The following is a 19,828-nucleotide window of genomic DNA, read 5'->3' on the forward strand; positions in this document are numbered from 1 at the left end:
AACTCATGGTCAAATTTGTCCAAAAGAGAGATTGAGAGAGAGAAAGAATTTTCTTAAACCAGTGCTCACAGTAAGTTATATGTTTCTAGGAATTTCCCCATTTCATTTAAAGTTTCAGATTTATTGGCATAAAATTATTCATGGTGCCTCCTATTATACCTTAAACTTGTTTTTGTAAAATTTACACAGAAATGCATTGATTCTATGTACAGTCCAATACAAAGTAACTATCACGCTTAGAGTCCAGTTCAATGTCAGCCTATTGTTTATGTCCCCAAAACCCTCCCTCCTTTCCCTGTCCCCTTGTGTATTTATTTTTGACAGTGTGTCTGCCATTCACCTTTAAAAATTCTTTGTTGGGGCTGGACACGGTGGCTAATGCCTGTAATCCTAGCACTTTGGGAGGCTGAGGTGGGAGGATTGCTTGGGCCCAGGAGTTAAAGAGCAGCCTGGGCAACTTAACAAGATGCTACCTCTAGTTTTCTAATAATTATAAAAATAAATGTAAAAAGAAAAATCATTTATGGGAATAATTTGAGGGCTAGGATGATGCTGCCTTCTCCAGAGAAGATTCTCATTGCTTCTGCTGTGTGCATGGCACTGATGCCAACTTGGGTCTGTCATTATCCAGGTTCAACGCTTAAAGCTCCCTGGATGGCCTGAGTGATTGTACAAGGGCTGGTAGTTCCTGATAGTATAGTCCTTTGTGTTCCAGCTTACTATGTTTATGTGTTGGGGGGCGAAGAATGATGGCTTCCTGTTAGATTTCTAACCTTGTACTAAAGAAGCTTTAGGTTTTTAAATTTGTTCTTTTTAAAGGCAGGATCTCACTGTGTTGCTTAGGCAAGCACTGGAGTGCAGTGGCAATTCACAGGTACGATCATAGCGCATTGCAGCCTCAAACACCTGGGCTCAAGCGAGCCCCTGCCTCAGCATCTGGAGTAGCTGGGACTGCAGAGGCACCACTGTGCCCAGCTTAGGTTAAGACTTTCATTTCTGTTTCCTGCATCATTTGAGAGTTTGTGAATAAAAAGTCAAAATTGCTGCACTGGAAAATGCACTCAAGGCCAGGGCTCCTGGGGAGCATCATAGGCATATTCCCTGGGGCACATGAGTATACCAAGTGATGTCTTGCCTCAGCACAGCACCAAAGCTCTGCATCAACGCATGTGGCTGCATGCTTTTTCATCTTGCTAGATTCCTAGTTTCCCTTTAGTTTGCTCTGGTTACTTATTCCTCACTGTCCTGTCAGCTCTTCAGAACGTTAAGATTTTTAAAATATTTTAACCTATCTTGGTTCTTTGCAGCCTTAGGTTTGGTCTGGGGAATCCAGCCCACCATTACTGGAAGTAGGATGTTCTCATTTGATTGTTTTTTTTTTTTTTTTTTTTTTTCGAGATGGTGTCTGGCTCTGTCACCCAGGCTGGAGTGCAGTGGTGCGATCTTGGCTCACTGCAACATCCCCCTCCCAGCGATCTTCCTACATCATCCTACCAAGTAGCTGGGACCACAAGTGGATGCCACCACACCTGGCTAACTTTTTGTATTTTTGGTAGAGACAGGATTTCACCATGTTGCTCAGGCTAGTCTCAAACTCCTGAGCTCTAGTGATCCGCCTGCCTCTGCCTCCCAAAGTGCTGGGATTACAGGTGTGAGCCACCGTGCCTGACCTTGTTTGATTTTTTAACAGCGATGCTGTCTCACTCTTTTGAAAGTGCAACACAGTAGCCATAGTTTCTTTTTCTCCCTTCAAATGAACCTTTTCCACCCTTGGAGAGGCTGGTCCCAGTTGTGCTGCTCATCGGAGGTGTACATTACTGTGATAATGGAGTTTTCCTCTTTGTTTTCCAGTTTCTGGAAGAAAACGCGGATCCCTCTGCCTCTGAAATTCAGGAGGAATTAGAACAATACACAACTGAAATTGTGCAGAACAATCTCCTGGGGTCCCAGGGCGCACATGTGAGTTAACACTGTCTTTCTCCCATGCTGTTTTGGGCATCATTTTATCACTCTCCCTCTGTGCTGTCCTTTGCATATACTTCTGGCTTCCCAAAGTAGACCTGAGTTTGAATCTGAGCTCTGCCTCTCATGGGACCTGCAACCTCACAAATTACATAACTGTCCCTAAGTGCCCACTACCTAATCTCTAATGCCTACCTGCAGGACCAATGAGAGGATTATGTGACAAATGATTTTGGTATAGCATCCATCAAGCCTCTTCTTAAAAAATGGCATCAGGTCTTCTTTTCCTTCTCCAACACTTCTCTCTAACCCACCGCTACCTTATTCTCCCCTCCATGCACTGCCTAAGTATTAATTTGTTCAACAAATGAATGAATGGGTAGATAATTCACCTGTGATACTAGTCTTGAAATCTGCTTCACTTCATCCCTGGGTTTCACACCAGAAATGCTGATTTAATTGGTCTGGGGTAGGGTCCAAGTGGAGTTACAAAAGCTCCCAGATGGTTCCCATCTGCTGCCAGGTGCAGAGCCACTCATGTGGCTGGACTGTGGATGTGCCTTCCTCAGAACCCTGAGGTCCTTCTGAGGCAGGCCAGCTGCATCCAGAGGGCTTCCTTTTACAAGTGAAAGTAACTAGCGCTTATTGAGTACCGGCTGTATTTGAAGCCCCCACTGCATTCATGATTCTTTATCTTAGTAAGAGCTTACTGAGGTGGTTACTACTCTTATTCCCATATTATAATTGAGGAAACTGAAGGCTTAAATAGGTCACTCAGTAATTATCAGAGATCAAGTATATTAGGGTTCTATGGAAGATTTTGTTTAAGAAAGTGGGGGTGTTTCCTCTGGTTAAAAATAAAAGGTGAAAACCATAAAGTAAATATATTAGATTCTCTTCAAAATGGCACTTCAAGATTCTCTGACTTTTTTTAAAAAAACAGGTAAAGAACGTGTGTGAGAGCAAGAGCAAGCTCATTGGTCTCTTCTGGAAGGCACATATGAATGCTAAGCGCTGTCCCCACTGCAAGTAAGTATCAGGGCCCTTGCCCCAGGTGAGACGCCTCTGGGCAGTCACTCATTGCTATTATTAAATATCTTACTGGGTTTTTTCTCTCCTCAATCACAACTGTCCTCCTGCGCAGGACCGGGCGATCCGTTGTCCGAAAGGAACACAACAGCAAGTTGACTATCACGTTTCCAGCCATGGTGCACAGGACAGCTGGCCAGAAGGACTCGGAACCCCTGGGTGAGCAGGCTAGGTCCGCAGAGGAGCTCCACGTGAGGCCAGCAGATGTGTCCTAAACCCTGGGAATACCTGGTTCTCCTCACCACGTGTTTCTCCGCTGCGTTTGGGAGGGGCCAGCAGAGGCACAGTGTGCAGGCCTCTCAGGCCTGAGGGGACCCTGGCGAGTGCCCAGCTCAGGCCTCTCACAAGGGAGAGCTGATGGGAGGGGCTGCTTTATGAGGCAGTGCCCCACAGGCGCCTCTTGCCTTAAGTGGTCGTTTTTCTGAAAGATTTTTCAGGAAGAAATTAAGAAATTTACCTGGCAAATATTTTGAAACATTTTACTGTAAAACAAGTGTGGATCTATTTTGGAATAAAATGTAGGCGAATAATTTTTAAGAAAATGCAAGAATTCAGCAAAACATTAGCGCCTCCTGCAGGCTACTCCTGGCTGTCCGCTCAGATCCCCCCCAGGTAGAGTTCTTTCCTCAGCTCTGCCCCACCCAAGCTCTGCTTGGGAAACATTTTGAGATAACTTAATACTCCCGCTTTGTAATTTTTATAGTCAGAGGCTTATTTAAAAATGTTTTTTGGTTTTTATTCTGAAGTGGTCAGAAGATTAAATAGAGTATTCCAAGAGAAGCACTGAGAGCAGTACCTGCTGTGTAATATGTGCTATATAAATGTTAACTGTTCATTTCTTTTTATGTCATCAGTGTGCCAGGGTAGAAAATGCATAACCTGGCCGGGCACGGTAGCTCACACCTGTAATCCCAGTACTTTGGGAGGCTGAGGCAGGCAGATCACTTGAGGTCTGGAGTTCAAGACTGGCCTGGCCAACGTGGTGAAACCCCATCTCTACTAAAAATACAAAAATTAGCCAGGTATGGTGGCGGGCACTTGTAATCTCAGCCACTCAGGAGGCTAGGGCAGGAGAATCGCTTGAACCCAGGAGGTGCAGTCTACAGTGAGCTGAGATCGTGCCACCGCACTCTAGCCTGGGTGACAGAGCAAGACTCCATCTCAGAAAAAGAAAGAAAGAAAAAGCACAACCTGCAATTGTCACTTGGCTCTACCACTTTTTCTGAGTGGCGGATAGTAGGCTGTTTTGAGGCGTTTCCATTTCCAACTCTATGTACTGGCATTCATAAAGCCTCTTGCCTAGAATTGAGGAAATTACATGCATGGCAGTCCATAGCAGATACTGTTACTAAACCTTTCACCAGGGCTTGAGAATATGCGATAAGCATGGAAATAACATCCCCTCCTGGAGATGCATGATGTATGTTTTACATTGAACACTCTGTCATGGCCTGGAGTAAATGAAAAACCTATTTATTATTTTTTAAAAATGTTATAGTTTAGGATAATTTTTAGACTTAATAGAAGAATAGTAAACATAGTACAGAGAATTCCTTAATACTGTTTACTTCATTTGCCCTACTGTATAACATAGTAGATTACCATGGTGCATTTGTCAAAACTGAGTTTAACATTGGTGCAACACTATTACGTAAACTACAGACTTTTTAAATTTTGCTGTTTTTCCAGTAATTTCCTTTTTATGCTCCAGGATCCAACCCAGGATACCACACTGCATTTAGAAAGCCTTTTTAATTTTGTTTCATGGTTGGCAGTTAACACCCTAAGAGTGGATTTTCCTACACTTAACCACTAAATAGCCCTCAAAACAATTTTCTTGTAATACCAGTTGGGAATTGCTTCTGTAGCCCTTAGGATGTCTTATAAAATGTTCATAGATTGAGAACAAAGATGGTTAGAATTCTAGAAGATAGTTTTCGTAGGGCAAATGTCCAGCAGCTAAGTAGCCTTTCAATGCCTTCACCAAACCCATTCTTCTAAAGTCATCTTTCATTGCAGCCACGCGAATATGATGGTGCAACCAGAAGTCTGTGCATTAGAAACAAGTAGACCATAGTCTTCTACAGCTCCAGGCTTCTTGGGTATTCAGTATTTAGCACACATTTATTTGTTGGGCGCTCAGCATTATGCCAAGGACCGTGTTTGTGATGAGCACAATGCCAAAACACAGACCAGACCATGTGGTCTTGCTCTCTGAAGGGGCTGCAAGTGACACCGATCAGTAACCCTGGGGAGCAGTGATGTGGAGGAAAGTGAGCACCCTCAGCATGGGTCTGACCATGTTCCTGGTATCAGAGGGAATCAAAAAGTGAGGGCTAGGCTGGGAGTGGTGGCTCACGCCTATAATCCCAGCACTTCGGGAGGCTGAGTCAGACGGATCATCTGAGGTCAGGAGGCAGGCAGATCATCTGAGGTCAGGAGTTCGAGACCAGCCTGACCAACATGGTGAAACCCTGTCACTACTAAAAAAAAAAAAAAAAAATTATCCGGCTGTGGTGGTGCACGCCTGTAATCCCAGCTACTCGGGAGGCTAAGACAGGAGAATCACTTGAACCCAGGAGGCAGAGGTTGCAGTGAGCCGAGATTGTGCCATTGCACTCCAGCCTGGGCAACAAGAGCGAAACCCCGTCTCAAAAAAAAAGAAAAAAAAAAAAGCGAGGGCTGTGCCTGAGTAGTCCCCATGGACTGGTGATCCCACAGGGAGCGCTGTCAGCTTGTGAAATGCCACACGTGCTGCTCCAGTGTGCTCCCTGTGCTCCATGTGCCCCCCCGAGCCCCACAAGGCACATTAACATTTAAAATGAGAATTCATATAGCCAAGACACTTCCAGCCATTGTGATCCCAGGTTATTTGACCTCTGAATCCCTTTTTCCTATGGCACCCCTTACAGCTGAAAGAAAGACACATTCAAGATGCTCTGAAATCCCAGCTAGGCAGAAGTCATTGTTGCAAGCTGCAGAAGTTCTTGTTAGGAGGGGATGCAGCTCATGTGAGGAGATGGGCTTCCACAGCTCTCTTCTGACTCTAAGATCCTGTGATTGAAGAACAGCCTCTGCTTTCACGGTGACCAAACTGCAGTGGGGGCATTGCTGGGACAGGAGCTGAGGAGATTCGACCCATCTTCTTCAGCATTTCCAATCTATTTAGTAGAAGAGAAAGTTCAGACATTCATTTTCAGAAATGCCCACACAATGCAGGTTAATGGGGTCTGTTTTCTCCCACTGAACATATGTATCTTTCTAATGCTGTGGTTATCCCTGAAGGTCAAGGCCATTCTTCATTGCATACCCATGCTTCCTTCAATTGCGTTAACTCATTGAAATATTATGCTTTTATTGACATCAAGACTTTAAACATGCAGACTCCTTGACTTAGCAATTCTGCTTTGATGACTTTATCCTAAGGAATTAGAATACTCACAGTGTTGTTTGAATAGTTTAAAACTGGACATGGGCCGGGCACGGTGGCTTACGCTTGTAATCCCAGCGCTTTGGGAGGCCGAGGTGGGCGGATCACGAGATCAGTAGATCGAGACCATCCTGGCTAACACGGTGAAACCCCGTCTCTACTAAAAATACAAAAAATTAGCTGGGCGTGGTGGTGGATGCCTGTAATCCCAGCTACTCGGGAGGCTGAGGCAGGAGAATGGCATGAACCCAAGAGGCAGAGCTTGCAGTGAGCGAAGATTGTGCCACTGCACTCCAGCCTGGGCGACAGAGTGAGACTCCGTCTCAGAAAAAAAGAAAATACTGGACGTGACTTAAATACCTATTAACAGAGACTACTTAAATTATGGTGCATTTAATTGTTCTCCAAGTTAGAGATTTCTCTAAAAACTTATGATGACATATCCTCTGCACATTTTAAAGAAACTAGCTGGAGAATTGGAGGTGGAATGAAGCTAGTTTTTAAAAATGGAGGAGGCCGGGTGTGATGGCTCATGCCTGTAATCCCAGCACTTTGGGAAGCCAAGGTGGGTGGATCATGGGGTCGTTAGTTCGAGACCAGCCTGGCCAACATGGCAAAACCCTGTCTCTACTAAAAATACATAAATTAGCAGGGCATGGTGGTGTGCGCCTGTAATCCCAGCTACTCGAGAGGCTGAGGTAGGAGAATCGCATGAACCTGGGAGGCGGAGGTTGCAGTGAGCCGAGATTGCGCCACTGCACTCCAGCCTGGGCGACAAGAGCAAGACTCCGTCTCGGGGGGGAAAAAAAAAAAGAGGAAAAGGCAAGAGTGGTGTTTTTAAGTGTAGACTATCTTAGGCTATTTTAAACATCTATATTTGAGCCATATACTCTTAATTTAGAATTTGCTGTGAGCTAGACACCCTGTGAAGTGTTAGGAACACAGGCAAGGCATAGTTCCTGTCCTGATACGTGAATAAAAAGGGAAAATTGAGCAATGTTTAGTTTCAGTGGATGTATCCAGAAAAGGTTTTTTGGGTTTTTTTGTTTTGTTTTGTTTTGGGCTTTTTTTTTTTGAGACAGGGTCTCACTCTGTTATCCAGGCTGGAGTGCAGTGATACGATCTCGGCTCCCTACAGCCTCTGCCTCTCAGATTCAAGCGATTCTCCTGTCTCAGCCTCCCTAGTAGTTGGGATTACAGTCATGTCCAGTATTTTCTTTTTTTCTGAGACGGAGTCTTGCTCTGTTGCCCAGGCTGGAGTGCAGTTTCACGATCTCCACTCACTGCAAACTCTGCCTCCTGGGTTCACGCCATTCTCCTGCCTCAGCCTCCAGAGTAGCTGGGACTGCAGGCGTCCACCACCATGCCCAGTTAATTTTTGTATTTTTCATAGAGACACGGTTTCCCTGTGTTGGCCAGGCTGGTCTCAAACTCCTCGGGTGATCCGCCTGCCATGGCCTCCCAAAGTGCCCAGAAAGTTTTGAACCTGAAAGACACACTACTTACTTGTCTTAGTTAATCATCTAAATGCCTGGACCCTACCTCCTGAATGACAGCCCCAAGCCTGGTCTTCTAATGTAACCTGGGTATTGCTGGTAGATGGCATCCCAGAGTGATCTTCCTTAGTGTGAGAAACCAAGCGCAATCTATTCCTCGCACACCAGTATGATATTTGTAAAAAGAAGTCAGTATATATTTACCCATAAAAATACTTATTTATCCATAATTCAACTTACGTGAACTTTTCTGGTAAAAACCAGGTAGATAAAGATATTTATTATAATGTTACTTATAACAGCAAAATTTGGAAATCAATCCAGATGTCCAATTATGAGAATATGGTTAAGTGAATTAGGAATCATCCTTAATGGAATATCACATAGCCATGAAAAATGGTGATCAGGCAAAAGCTACATAGCAACGTGCAGAAATGCTGATGAGATGATACTAAAAGGTCAAAGTAGCACAAAAATAAATCCACACTGAAAATTACAGTTGTGTAAAATACTTGTATAGACAAAAAGGCCTGGGAAACAATATATAAAAGCGATAGGAGTTGTTCATGTGATAGGATTATGGGTAATGTTTTCTTTTACTTTGCTTTTTTTTTTTTTTTTTTTAGGTTTTATACAATAGCCATATGGTTTTTATTACCATAGAAATGAGATTAAGGACCAGAGGGAATCCAGGCCTGATAATATGCTACCGTAGAGATTGATTTTTGTGGTCAAGTTGCAGGCTTGGGGATAAAGAATTGATAAATCCCATTGCAGAAAGAGTACCTGTTACTGATTTATTGCACTTTGATTCTCCTCCTTGGCTCCAGGAATTGAGGAAGCTCAGACGGGAAAACGAGGATACTTAACACCCACCAGTGCCCGCGAACACCTTTCTGCCCTGTGGAAGAATGAAGGTGCTGTATCAGTCTAAAGAAATAGCCTTGATCTTCTCTAGGCTGTTATTTCCTGGACTCATTAACCCTGCCTTATTACTTCTTTTAAGTTGTAATGACTGTAGCTCCCTCCTGTAACTGATCCAGAGGTTTGGGGCAGTCTTCAGGGCACAATGACATTGAAATATCATAGAGCAGGGGAGGTCATACCCAGCACGAAAAACTTGACAATTATTACAGCTGAGCCTGGTTATCAAATGACAACTTCTGGTGGGCCTCGCTTAATACAGGTTGGCATATTTTTAGAAGGTTCAGTGTAACTTATTTTAAATGCCCCTAAGTAAAATGCTGTGTCCTTCTGTGAATCAAAGAATGAACCCTGTCTTATTTAAATTGAGACTTTACTATAAGGGAAATCCTTCTTTCCTTGTGAGTGTATAACAAAACCTACGCAGTATATTCAAGCCCTTGTGAGAGTATGTGTAATAAGCACTTACAAATGAACACGTTGTTAAAGAGGTATCAAAAAAAAAAAAAAAAAAACACTGGAGTTAGTATGATTGCTTCTGTGGCAGGCCCTAGCACATTTTAATCTTTTTCTCTAGGCATTTTTTAAAGTAACCAGAAACCTGAAATAAAGCTTTAATCCACAGAAGATCCTTTCTTGGCAGTACCTGTTAGGGGTGGGAGGAGGCTAACTTAAAAAAAATTTTTTTTATTCAACATATTTTTTAGGAAGATCAAAGTAATAATGATGTGTGTGATGTCTATGTGTTTTAATAGTCCAGGAGGGTGATTAAAAACAAGTGAAGTTTCTTCCCCATCCTTGCCCATCTCAGTCCCTGGGTTAAGAGCTATTGTCCCTGTAGTACCCATTTTTATGCTGTCATATCCCCTGCATACAAACCGTCATGTACACAGAGGCTATTTTTTGTTTTTATAAAGAAAAATGAGGCCAGGCACATTGGCTCATGCCTCCAATCACAGCAATATGGGAGGCTGAGGCAGGTGGATCAGTTGAGCCCAGGAGTTCGAGACCAGCCTGGGCAACCAAGCAAAACCTCATCTCTTAAAAAAAAAATACAAAACTTAGCTGGACATGATAGCACGCACCTGTAGTCCCAACTACTTGGAAGGCTGAGGTGGCAGGATTGCCTAAGCCTGGGAGGTCAAGGCTGCAGTGAGTCATGATCTCACCACTGCACAGCAGCCTGGGTGACAGGAGTGAGACCTTTTCTCAAAAAAGAAAACTGTGACCTTAACTCTACATATTATCTTGTATTCTGTTTTTTCCTCACTCAGTAATATTTTTATGGTTGTCCTCCCATGCCCTTAGTGATAGATTTAAATGGTCTCCTTGGTTTCTTTCTTTCCAATGCAGGATTCTTTCTGAACTACCTTTTTTCGGGAATGGATGATGATGATATGGAGTCCAGATTCAATCCCAGTGTGTTCTTTCTAGATTTCTTGGTGGTGCCGCCCTCCAGGTAATACCCTTTAATTAACTTATTTCACCTGAAAAAAAGCGTACTAAGGAACTGAAACGTGACCTCTAAGAGAGGTGAAAGGGCCAAGGGCACTGAGAGACAAAGCTGCAGTTCCGCTCCAGGTGCAGGCGGTGGGAGGGCTTGCTTTCCTTCCCGTTTGTTGTGAACGCGATAGGAATGTTGGTTGTTTTTGTTTAGTTGTTTTGAAACGGAGTCTTGCACTGTCTCCCAGGCTGGAGTGCAGTGGCATGACCTTGGCTTACTGCAACCTCTGCCTCCTGGGTTCAAGTGATTCTCCTACCTCAGCCTCCCGAGTAGCTGGGATTACAGGCACGTACCACCACACCCAAATAATTTTTGTATTTTACATAGAGATGGGGTTTCACCATGTTGGCCAGGCTGGTCTCGAACTCCTGACCTCCAGTGATCTGCCTGCCATGGCTTCCCAAAGTGCTGGGATTATAGGCTTGAGCCACCACACCCAGCTGGAATGTTGGTTGGGAAGGTTGGTTGTTTTGAGCGTGGTGGGGTGTTCTCCCTACAGTAGATATGGGTGAGAGGCTGAAGAACATGACCCTTTCCTCACACTAAACATTCGTTTATTCTGTATGTCGCCCTGCAGGTATCGCCCAGTCAGTCGCCTAGGAGACCAGATGTTTACCAATGGCCAGACGGTGAACTTGCAGGCTGTCATGAAGGATGTAGTTCTGATTCAAAAACTTCTGGCATTGATGGCCCAAGAACAGAAGCTGCCAGAGGAAGTGGCCGCACCCACTACAGATGAGGTCAGGGCTGCTCTGGTGCTGATGTGATGAGCACACACGCTTAGTGCTAACTCTGTGCGATGTGGATGTAGACACTGGGTACCGGGAGATGCTTCCTGGAATGTTCTGTGCAGCTGGCGGCAGCCTTAGTGTGAGCTCTGGGCTTAGGGGGCACCTAGGAACATTAGGGGGACACACATGGGTCTGAGAATGGAAAGGTCTGGGTTCCGGTCTAGGTTCTGCACCAAACGACCATGCCAGGTGACCCTAGTTGAGTCACTTCCTTATACTAGTGTCTGCTATAAAATGCATGTGATTTGTGGTGAGATTTCATACCTAGGCTGTTCCGGGCTACCAGCTCTCAGCAGCTCTAGAAAGAATAGCCTGCTTCCCTTAAGCTCTAAGAGTGTCCCTTCTGGGTCACAGTACTAGAGCTCATGTCGCCAGCTCTATTTTGGACACGTTAATGTCTCCAGCATTGGGGTCAGGAAGGCAGTATTGCAGAGTGGAAATTCCTCTCAGAATAGGACAGTTTCAACTAACATTTCCTGAGCCCCTTCTGTGTGCCGGGTTAAGTAGTAGATCTTCAGTGGGTACAAAGGTGAATTGGGCACCCAGGGAGCTTGCTGAGGTCATCAAGATCCTTTCCAGCTTTAAAGTACTCTCTGGATGCAAATGGGCAGCCTTGGGTAGACAGTCCGGGTTCTCAGACTCCAGCCACTGCGACAGTCCCGCTGTGTGCCGGGCCCATCACAAGGTGGCGCCACTGTCTCCTGGACACTTAGGCTGCAGGTTACACTTGGGGCTTTCTGTGGTTTTGCTTGTTTCCTGATCGGCCAGCATTGGTGTGCTTTTAAAAACTCCTTAGTGTAAGAGACATCGACCATCTGCATGCCTTAGTGCAGTTTCCGAGGAAAGACCATGGGATAACTGTACCCAGTGACCAGGGTTGAGAATCTTAGTTTGATGTCCCTTAAAAATCGGGCAGCCTGGCCAGGCATGATAGCTCACGCCTGTAATCCCAGCACTTTGGGAGGCCAAGGCAGGAGGTTCACTTGAGCCCAGGAGTTTTAGACCAGGTGGGCAACATGGCGAAATCCTGTCTCTACCAAAAATACAAAAAATAGCTGGGCGTGGTGGTTCATGCCTATGGTGCTAGCTGCTCAGGTGGCTGAGGTGGGAGAATCGCTGGAGCCAGGGAAGTTGAGGCTGCAGTGAGCCATGATCGCACCACTGCACTCTAGCCTGGGTGACAGAGTTAGACCCCATCTCAATAATTTAAAAAAATAAATAAATAAATAAATAAAAAATTGGTCATCCCATTTGTCAAATAAATGCTTGGCCTCTGAGGGGCAAATAGCATCCTCTGATTCCTATGTCCCAGTGCCCTCTTTCCTTGTGATTGACAGGACATGTTTTTTCTTTCCCCTTACTCTCTGTGTTCCATCCTCATGGCAGCCCTTGCCAGGCACTGTGTAGGCACTGGGGCTACGCCAGTGAGACAAGTTCTCACTCATTTCACAATCACTGATCCTGAACCAGGTAATGCCATGAGCAGTGAGTTGGGTTAACAGGGCTGGGTCATCATGCAGGCGACTGTATCTCCCTCCGGGACTCTAGCCAGAAGGGGACCCTGAGTGTTTTATGTAGAATACATCTATTTTCCCTAGAACTAAAGAAGATTCCTGTGTTCCTCAGGTTTGAGGACAAGCCCGCTTCATCACTACTGGGTTTTCATGACATTCTCGTTTCCTGAATCTTCACCCACCCTCACCCTCCCACCTCAAGACACTGACCGGTTTCTTCTCTTATCTGCCCACACTGGAAGACATGGGACCATCTGTCTCCTTGTGTCATACCCAGCCGATGGGGCCAGTAGGTGGCTAGACAGTATCAATAGGTGGTGCTCTAAGCCAGCTGAAGGCTTCTGTGTATTTCTGTCCCCTGGGTAGGGAGTGGGAGAGGAGGAGACGGGGCTAGGGGCAAAAATATTAAAAAAGGATTGGTTAAATATTCCAATGAGACTTGGCAATCAGCCAGTGACTTGATATAGCTCAGTTGGAGACCCACATCTTAATTGAAGACATAGAATATCATATGGCAAACCTAGTTCCTTTTTAAAAATTGTTCCACCTGCATGTTTGTAATTGGTTTGGATCAAGTTTTTCAAAGCCATAAATAAAACTGAAACTGCATATGAGAACTGGTTATCTGGCAAGATGACAGAACTTCATAAGAAATGTACTGATGTGGGAAGGACTTCCTAGTTTTCTTTAGGAATTGCGTATTAAGCGATTTCAGCAAAAATGCCTTAAGGAAGGAGCGTGCTTATAAATTTTGAGTTCATCTTACTACTAGAAAGAGACAGGCTGGTAAATATGTAATAGTACTGATATGTCTTATCGACATGTACTTACAAGATTGATTTATTAGCATGTTTGTCTCCGATCTGTCAGGTTCAGAGGAGATAAACTCCAGAGTGCATAGTTATCAGAGCCAGGGTAAGAAAGAAAAATTAAATCAAGCCAGGCCTTTTGGAGCTTTTTTTCACCATCCCTGTTTTCTTGGTTTTTTATCTTCCAGGAAAAAGACTCTTTGATTGCTATTGACCAATCCTTTTTGAGTATACTTCCAGGCCAGTCCCTCATAGACAAACTTTACAACATTTGGATTCGCCTCCAGAGCCATGTCAATATTGTGTTTGATAGCGAGATGGACAAACTAATGATGGACAAGTACCCAGGCATTAGGCAGGTGAGCAAAAAAACTGGATTCCCATTGCTAGCTACAGAAGATAAATAATAAACATTGTGTATTGAAACAAGAAACTAATAAGCCTACTGGAATTCTTGTTGAATGTTTTTTATGGCCTTTTTTCTCCCATAAAGATCCTGGAGAAGAAAGAAGGCCTGTTCCGAAAACACATGATGGGAAAGCGAGTGGACTACGCTGCGCGCTCAGTCATCTGCCCAGACATGTACATCAACACCAACGAAATTGGAATTCCCATGGTGTGTGTGTGTGTGTGTGTGTGTGTGTGTGTGAGTAGGGCTCATTTGCTCCCCGTGGGTGGCAGACAAGAATGCCGCAGAGGGCTGGGGACAGGATGTGCAGCAGATTATACTGGCTTGGGCGGAACTAGCTTCTGCCTCTTCCTGGACAGCCCACAAGGAGGTGACTGGAAGCTGCATGATAGCATTGCTCTCACTCCTTGCCAGGCTTACAGACACCTTCTACCCACAAGTCAGCACCAGGGAGCTGAATCCGGGGTGTTCCACATCCCCGTCCACAAAGCTTCCTCCTGCCCACCTCAGCCTCGTCTTTTGACCTTCCTTACCAGGTTGAATACATGACAGGGGAGAGGAAGAGGGCATGGGGCATATCAGTTATCAGTCCTGTGTACATTCCAGGCATCAGAAATGTGTACCCATGGAGAGGCTGAGGCAGGAGAATGGCGTGAACCCGGGAGGCGGAGCTTGCAGTGAGCCGAGATTGCGCCACTGCACTCCAGCCTGGGTGACAGAGCGAGAGTCCGTCTCAAAAAAAAAAAAAAAAATGTGTACCCCATGTTACTGGGAAGAGGAAAGGGAGTGAGTCCCGGAGAGAGGCGTGTACATGTTGCCCAGGCCCTGTTTCACTTCTCAGGGTCAGCAGCTTGCTGTTCACCTGTTAGTGCTCTCCCCCGACCCCCTCCGGGAGCCAGCTTCATCTTCTCACATCCTTAGCACTTCACACCATGGTGCTCAGCAGCAGCAGCCTTTAATCAGCTTCCTCCTTAATGGGCCGGCCTCTAGGTCAGTAATGTGAGGGTGGTTTAATTTCCCTCCATGGAGAGCCTCATTTCCTTGCACGCCACCCCCTCCACCCCTCTCTGGGGACTGGTGATGAGCAGCGCTGAAGTGTTCTTTCCGATCATCCTGTGTCCCCATGGCCTCATCTCTTTGTGGCACACTTGGGTTTCCTGGACAAAGGCGTGGTGTGTCAGGAGACAGCAGTCCGAGAAGGCCCAGTCCTGTGCCCACTGCCTCCTGGGAACCATAGTCCTTGCATCCAAAAGCTGGATCATGTGGCGAGGACAAGCTTTGCGAAGTCCAGTGGTGACATTCCCAAATCTGAGGCCCCGAGGAGACATGTAGCGACTTTTGGTTTCCCTCTCTGGACAGAGGGCAGGGGCCACCCTTGTTGGCCTTGACTTCATAGCGCCTACAGTATCCCCAGCTCCGTGAGAGACCTTTTGTGCTGCCTCTTCTGTCCTCTAGGGTGCTGGGTTCTCTTTCTTAGATCTGCGTTTGTTTGGTAGTGGCTTGTCCCTGGAGGAGAGACCCTGAAGTCATTTCTCTGCCCACTTGCAGACTGCCGCAAGTCTCAGGGCCATGGTGGCCTGGGGCATAGGTATTCCTCACAAGATAGCTGGGAAGATTAGAGTGGATAGAACTGCCTCTGGCCCCTTGGATCACATGCTTCCCATAGAGCACTGTTGACAGGTGCCACAGGAGCAAGGAGCTAGAGACCAGCAGTGAAGCACAGACTAGTGTGCTCCCATATAAAGCAGTGTCCGGGGTGGAGACAGACAGTAAATAGATGAACAAGTATATATATGCTCTATTGAACGGTGATGGGTGGTAAGTGCATCGGCAACAGTAGAGCAGGCTCAGGCTGAGGAACGCAGGGGCCGGGGTAGCCCCAGGAGCCTTCTGAGAAAGTGCTGCTGCGCGGGACCTGTACAAAGCTAGACAAGTTCCTTTATGTAGGACATCTCAGAGCCTCTGGTGTATTTGTGTACATTTGGAAGCATTAGAGGTTTATAATATTCAGTAGCTCAAAAACTCATTTAACAGGGAACTTGTTTTACTTGGAGCGTATCCCAGGCCCAGCTTTAAACACAGCACACTGCATTTTCTTGGGTATCAGAGGAATGCGTCAGTTTCATCTCAAGTACCACCTTGATTGTAATGGCTACCAGAACTGTAGAGTTGAGATATTCCGATGCCATGTCTGGGCTCAGGGACAGCGCCATGATCCATTAGTGATGTCTGCTAGGGTGGATGAGGGATATCATGGCATTTGCCACCTGTTTCAAGCAAGTGCCCCATGCCACCTTTGGGAACTTTGAATTTATTGGCAGATAAGAAAATGAAGTTTTAGAGTGGGTTAAAAATATTGGCCAGGCGCGGTGGCTCACGCCCATAATCCCAGCACTTTGGGCAGCCGAGGCGGGCAGATCAGCTGAGGTTGGGAGTTCTCTACCAGCCTGACCAGCATGGAGAAACCCCGTCTCTACTAAAAATACGGAATTAGCCAGGTGTGGTAGTGCGTGCCTGTAATCCCAGCTACGCGGGAGGCTGAGGCAGGAGAATTGCTTGAACCCAGGAGGCGGAGATTGTGGTGAGCCGAGATTGCGCCATTGCACTCCAGCCTGGGCAACAAGAGCGAAACTCCATCTCAAAAAAAAAAAAAAAATTATATAAACTGCTGCGCTTAAATTATTCTCCCCAGACTAACTGATAGAAAAGGAGGCCTAGTCTCTATACTATTAAGGGAGTAGCAGAAGACAGGCACGATGTTACTTTGCTCACTGGAAGACCTTCTTGGCCAAGTCAGACAGCTCCTCCACATCTTGGGTGGAAAAGACAGCGTATTGAGACAGATTTGGGGTCCATGAGACCTTTTTTTCCTCTCTGCCCTGAATTTCTACCTCCATTCCTCATTTCCAGGTGTTTGCCACAAAACTGACCTACCCGCAGCCAGTTACCCCGTGGAATGTTCAGGAACTTAGGCAAGCAGTCATCAACGGCCCCAATGTGCACCCAGGAGCCTCCATGGTCATCAATGAGGACGGCAGCCGCACAGCCCTGAGCGCTGTGGACATGACTCAGCGAGAGGCCGTGGCCAAGCAGCTCCTGACCCCAGCCATGGGGGCACCTAAGCCCCAGGGGACAAAAATTGTGAGTAAGGGCAGCTTTGGTCAGGGACCCATCCAGCTCCTGTTTGGATCCTGGTGATTGGTGGCCATCAGGCATGGCTCCAGTGAGCACTGACACAGGAGCCTATCCCCAAGAGGAAGCTCCCCGACACGTGGGTGGCTTTTTAGATTCACCTGTAGTCCCCGGCCAGAAGAATGGCTGCTCTTAAACAGGACTACTCAAAGGGCAGTCCCCAGACCAGCATCAGCAGCATCCCTGGAGCTTGTGAGCAATGCACATCCTCCGACCTCTACTGAATTTGAATCTCTGAGAATAGAGTTCGGAATCTTTCCTTACCATGCTTTCCAGAGGGTTCTTCTGCATGCTGATGTTTGAGAGCCACTCTTAGGAAGGGAGTGCTCTGTGCCAGTGATAACCAACAAATGACAGGTTATAACTAATGTTTCCATTTTGGGCAATTGCTAATGCCAGCCCATAGTGCTGTGGTAGGGAATCCTGAGGCTCTATCGAGTTCCACTGGAAGGAGCACATGATCGATTAACAATGTTGCTGAGTGCATGAAATCAGCAGGTGACAGCTCTGTGGCTCTGTCACATAATAGCCATTCCTGCTGGGAGGGGAGTAGCAGATGACCCCTAACTAGGCAACAGTGGCAGCAGTTGTTGGAGGGAAATGGATTCAACTTGGATGTAACCCACACGTGACTACCGGAGTCAACATGTGACTTCCTGGATTTTCCTCACCCACCTGCACAGCAGGCAGGCCTCTCCTTGCCCTCTGCCCACCCATACCCATGGCTGACCTGCCCTTCTTTAACACTGAGTTCAGCTCTGCAAAGTTGCATCAGCCTTGAAGGAAGTTTGGAGGAACCGAGAGGAAAAGGAAATGCTCCTGGCCTTGCGGTGGTGCCCATCACTGCTCATCACAGGCCGTCTTGCTTCCTCTCGTTCTCACCGCCGTCCTGAGGGACAGCAGTAATACACCGCCTGTATTACTGTATTCTCCTTTGGTGACAGGGCACATGCAAACATAGAGATCAAGTCACCTCTTTTGTTCTTCTCTAGTGCACAAAGTAAGGTTTGTATTCAGGTTCATAGAATCGATCTGCCTTTCTTAAGTGCCTGGCGTTTTGCTAGGCACCGTGTGAGCAATGCAAAAAGAAGCAAGGTGTGTTTCACTTCACTTACATTTAACTCAGGTCAAACATGTGAAACAGACTCACAGTAGGAAAGGAGAGAGAGAGACTAGGAGAAGGGGTGAGGGATGAGGCAGTACTGACGCCCCCTGCATGCTAGCACTTTGCAGTCCCTGCGGACGGATCCTCGCCACCGTGGAGTTGACAGCATGGTGGGGGAACCACTAGGAAGTGAGCATATAAATGTATTGCTGTTGCGGAGGGGTGTGGTAGACACCATAGGGAACAGCAGTGACGGATAGTGACTTTAAGCACATAATGCCCAAGAAGAAACAAGTTTGAGGGGAATGTGCAGGGCAAGTGGGGAGGGAGAGTTTGGGGTCATCAGGAAGCAACTGTGAGCCAGGTGCTGGGGCCAGCCTCAGGGCTAAAGAGGGGACTGAAGGCAGCGAACTCTTGCTGCTCTCTCAGGCCTTAGCAAGCCCTCATTCCTCTGGGGTCAGATAGTAAATATTTCTGTGGTACTGGGCCACGCAGGCTCTGCTGTAGCTGCTCAGCTCTGCCGCCTAATACCAAAGCAGCCACAGGTAGTACACAAACAAATAGGCATGGCTGTGTTCCAATAAAACTTTATTTATAGAACCAGGTGGCCAGCCTGAGGACTGTAGTCTGCTACCCTCAAAACCTGTGATTTTTTTTTTTCTTTTTTCTTTTTTTTTTTTTTTGAGACAAGGTCTCTCTCTGTCTCCCAGGCTAAAGTGCAGTGCTACAATCACAGCTTACTTCAGCCTCCACCTCCTGGGCTCAGGTGATCCTCTGACTCAGCCTCCTGAGTAGCTGGGACCACAAGTGTGGCTAGTTTGTGTATTTTCTGTAGACATGGGGTTTCACCATGTTGCCAAGGCTGGTTTCCAACTCCTAGACTCAAGAGATCTGCCCTCCTCAGCCTCCCGAAGTTCTGGGATTACAGGCATGAGCCACTGCTCCTGGCCTGTAATTTTTGAAGACTTTGGTTAATGTGTTGCATATGGGTCAGGGCAAGGCTGAAGGGGCTGTGTGAGGTTGATTGGGAAGGAAACACTGAGGTCTCGTCCGAGGAGGAACCACAGGCTAGGTGAGGAGAGGAAAGGCCAAAAGGACCCATTTCCCCTGTGAAGTATGAAAGCTCTGCCCCATCCCCTGGGCCTTGTAAATAAAAAGAGGGAATGGCCCAGAGAGCCAAGGCTCATTGCCCTGCTCAGCATCCTGCCAGAAGCAGGCCTTTGGCTCCAAGCCTGCCTCTGAAAATTCTGACCCTGGGGCACTGGGGCACGCTAATTTTCACTGCAGTATTTATTTAGAGACAAGAGAAAGGAAGGGCCTCGGGTTTGGGTTGGCAAGGGGAATACCCTATGCTCCAGGGCTTCTGTTTGGATTGGCCAGTGCCTACCAGACTGGCCTGTGTACCTTCCCAGCTGTGGCGAGTTTGCTTACGCTGGAGGATGCCTCAAATTTTCAAGACTCAAATCCTAGGCCCAGCCTGGCTTTTTGGGCTTGGGCCACAGGTCTAGGCAGTTTCTCCCTTGAGAGGCTAAAGAAAGAAGACCTCAGCTTATAGGACGCAGTCAGACAGCGGCCAGTGCCCTGGGCAGATGCTCATGGGAAC

The 19,828-nt window shown here is 46.6% G+C and overlaps 1 protein-coding gene across 6 annotated transcripts in view; it reads left to right on the top strand.

The window, feature by feature from the left end:
- The window catches only part of LOC129461615 (DNA-directed RNA polymerase I subunit RPA1), an 84,576-nt gene that overhangs the window by 11,018 nt on the left and 53,730 nt on the right, over positions 1-19,828 (top strand). For 5 of the 6 annotated variants that reach the window (XM_055240791.2, XM_063617609.1, XM_055240792.2 and 2 more), the window contains 9 exons: positions 1,852-1,959; positions 2,906-2,991; positions 3,107-3,210; positions 8,808-8,894; positions 10,255-10,360; positions 10,983-11,145; positions 13,708-13,878; positions 14,013-14,135; positions 16,839-17,069. In XM_055240791.2, the coding sequence (XP_055096766.1) occupies positions 1,852-1,959; positions 2,906-2,991; positions 3,107-3,210; positions 8,808-8,894; positions 10,255-10,360; positions 10,983-11,145; positions 13,708-13,878; positions 14,013-14,135; positions 16,839-17,069 (1,179 nt within the window). Of the gene's footprint in view, positions 1-1,849; positions 1,960-2,905; positions 2,992-3,106; positions 3,211-8,807; positions 8,895-10,254; positions 10,361-10,982; positions 11,146-13,707; positions 13,879-14,012; positions 14,136-16,838; positions 17,070-19,828 lie in introns of those variants that run through there. The other variant, XM_055240796.2, reaches the window with a different exon arrangement.

The sequence above is a fragment of the Symphalangus syndactylus genome, chromosome 14 (assembly GCF_028878055.3).
Source record: "Symphalangus syndactylus isolate Jambi chromosome 14, NHGRI_mSymSyn1-v2.1_pri, whole genome shotgun sequence".
NCBI classification, from domain to species: Eukaryota; Metazoa; Chordata; class Mammalia; order Primates; family Hylobatidae; genus Symphalangus; species Symphalangus syndactylus.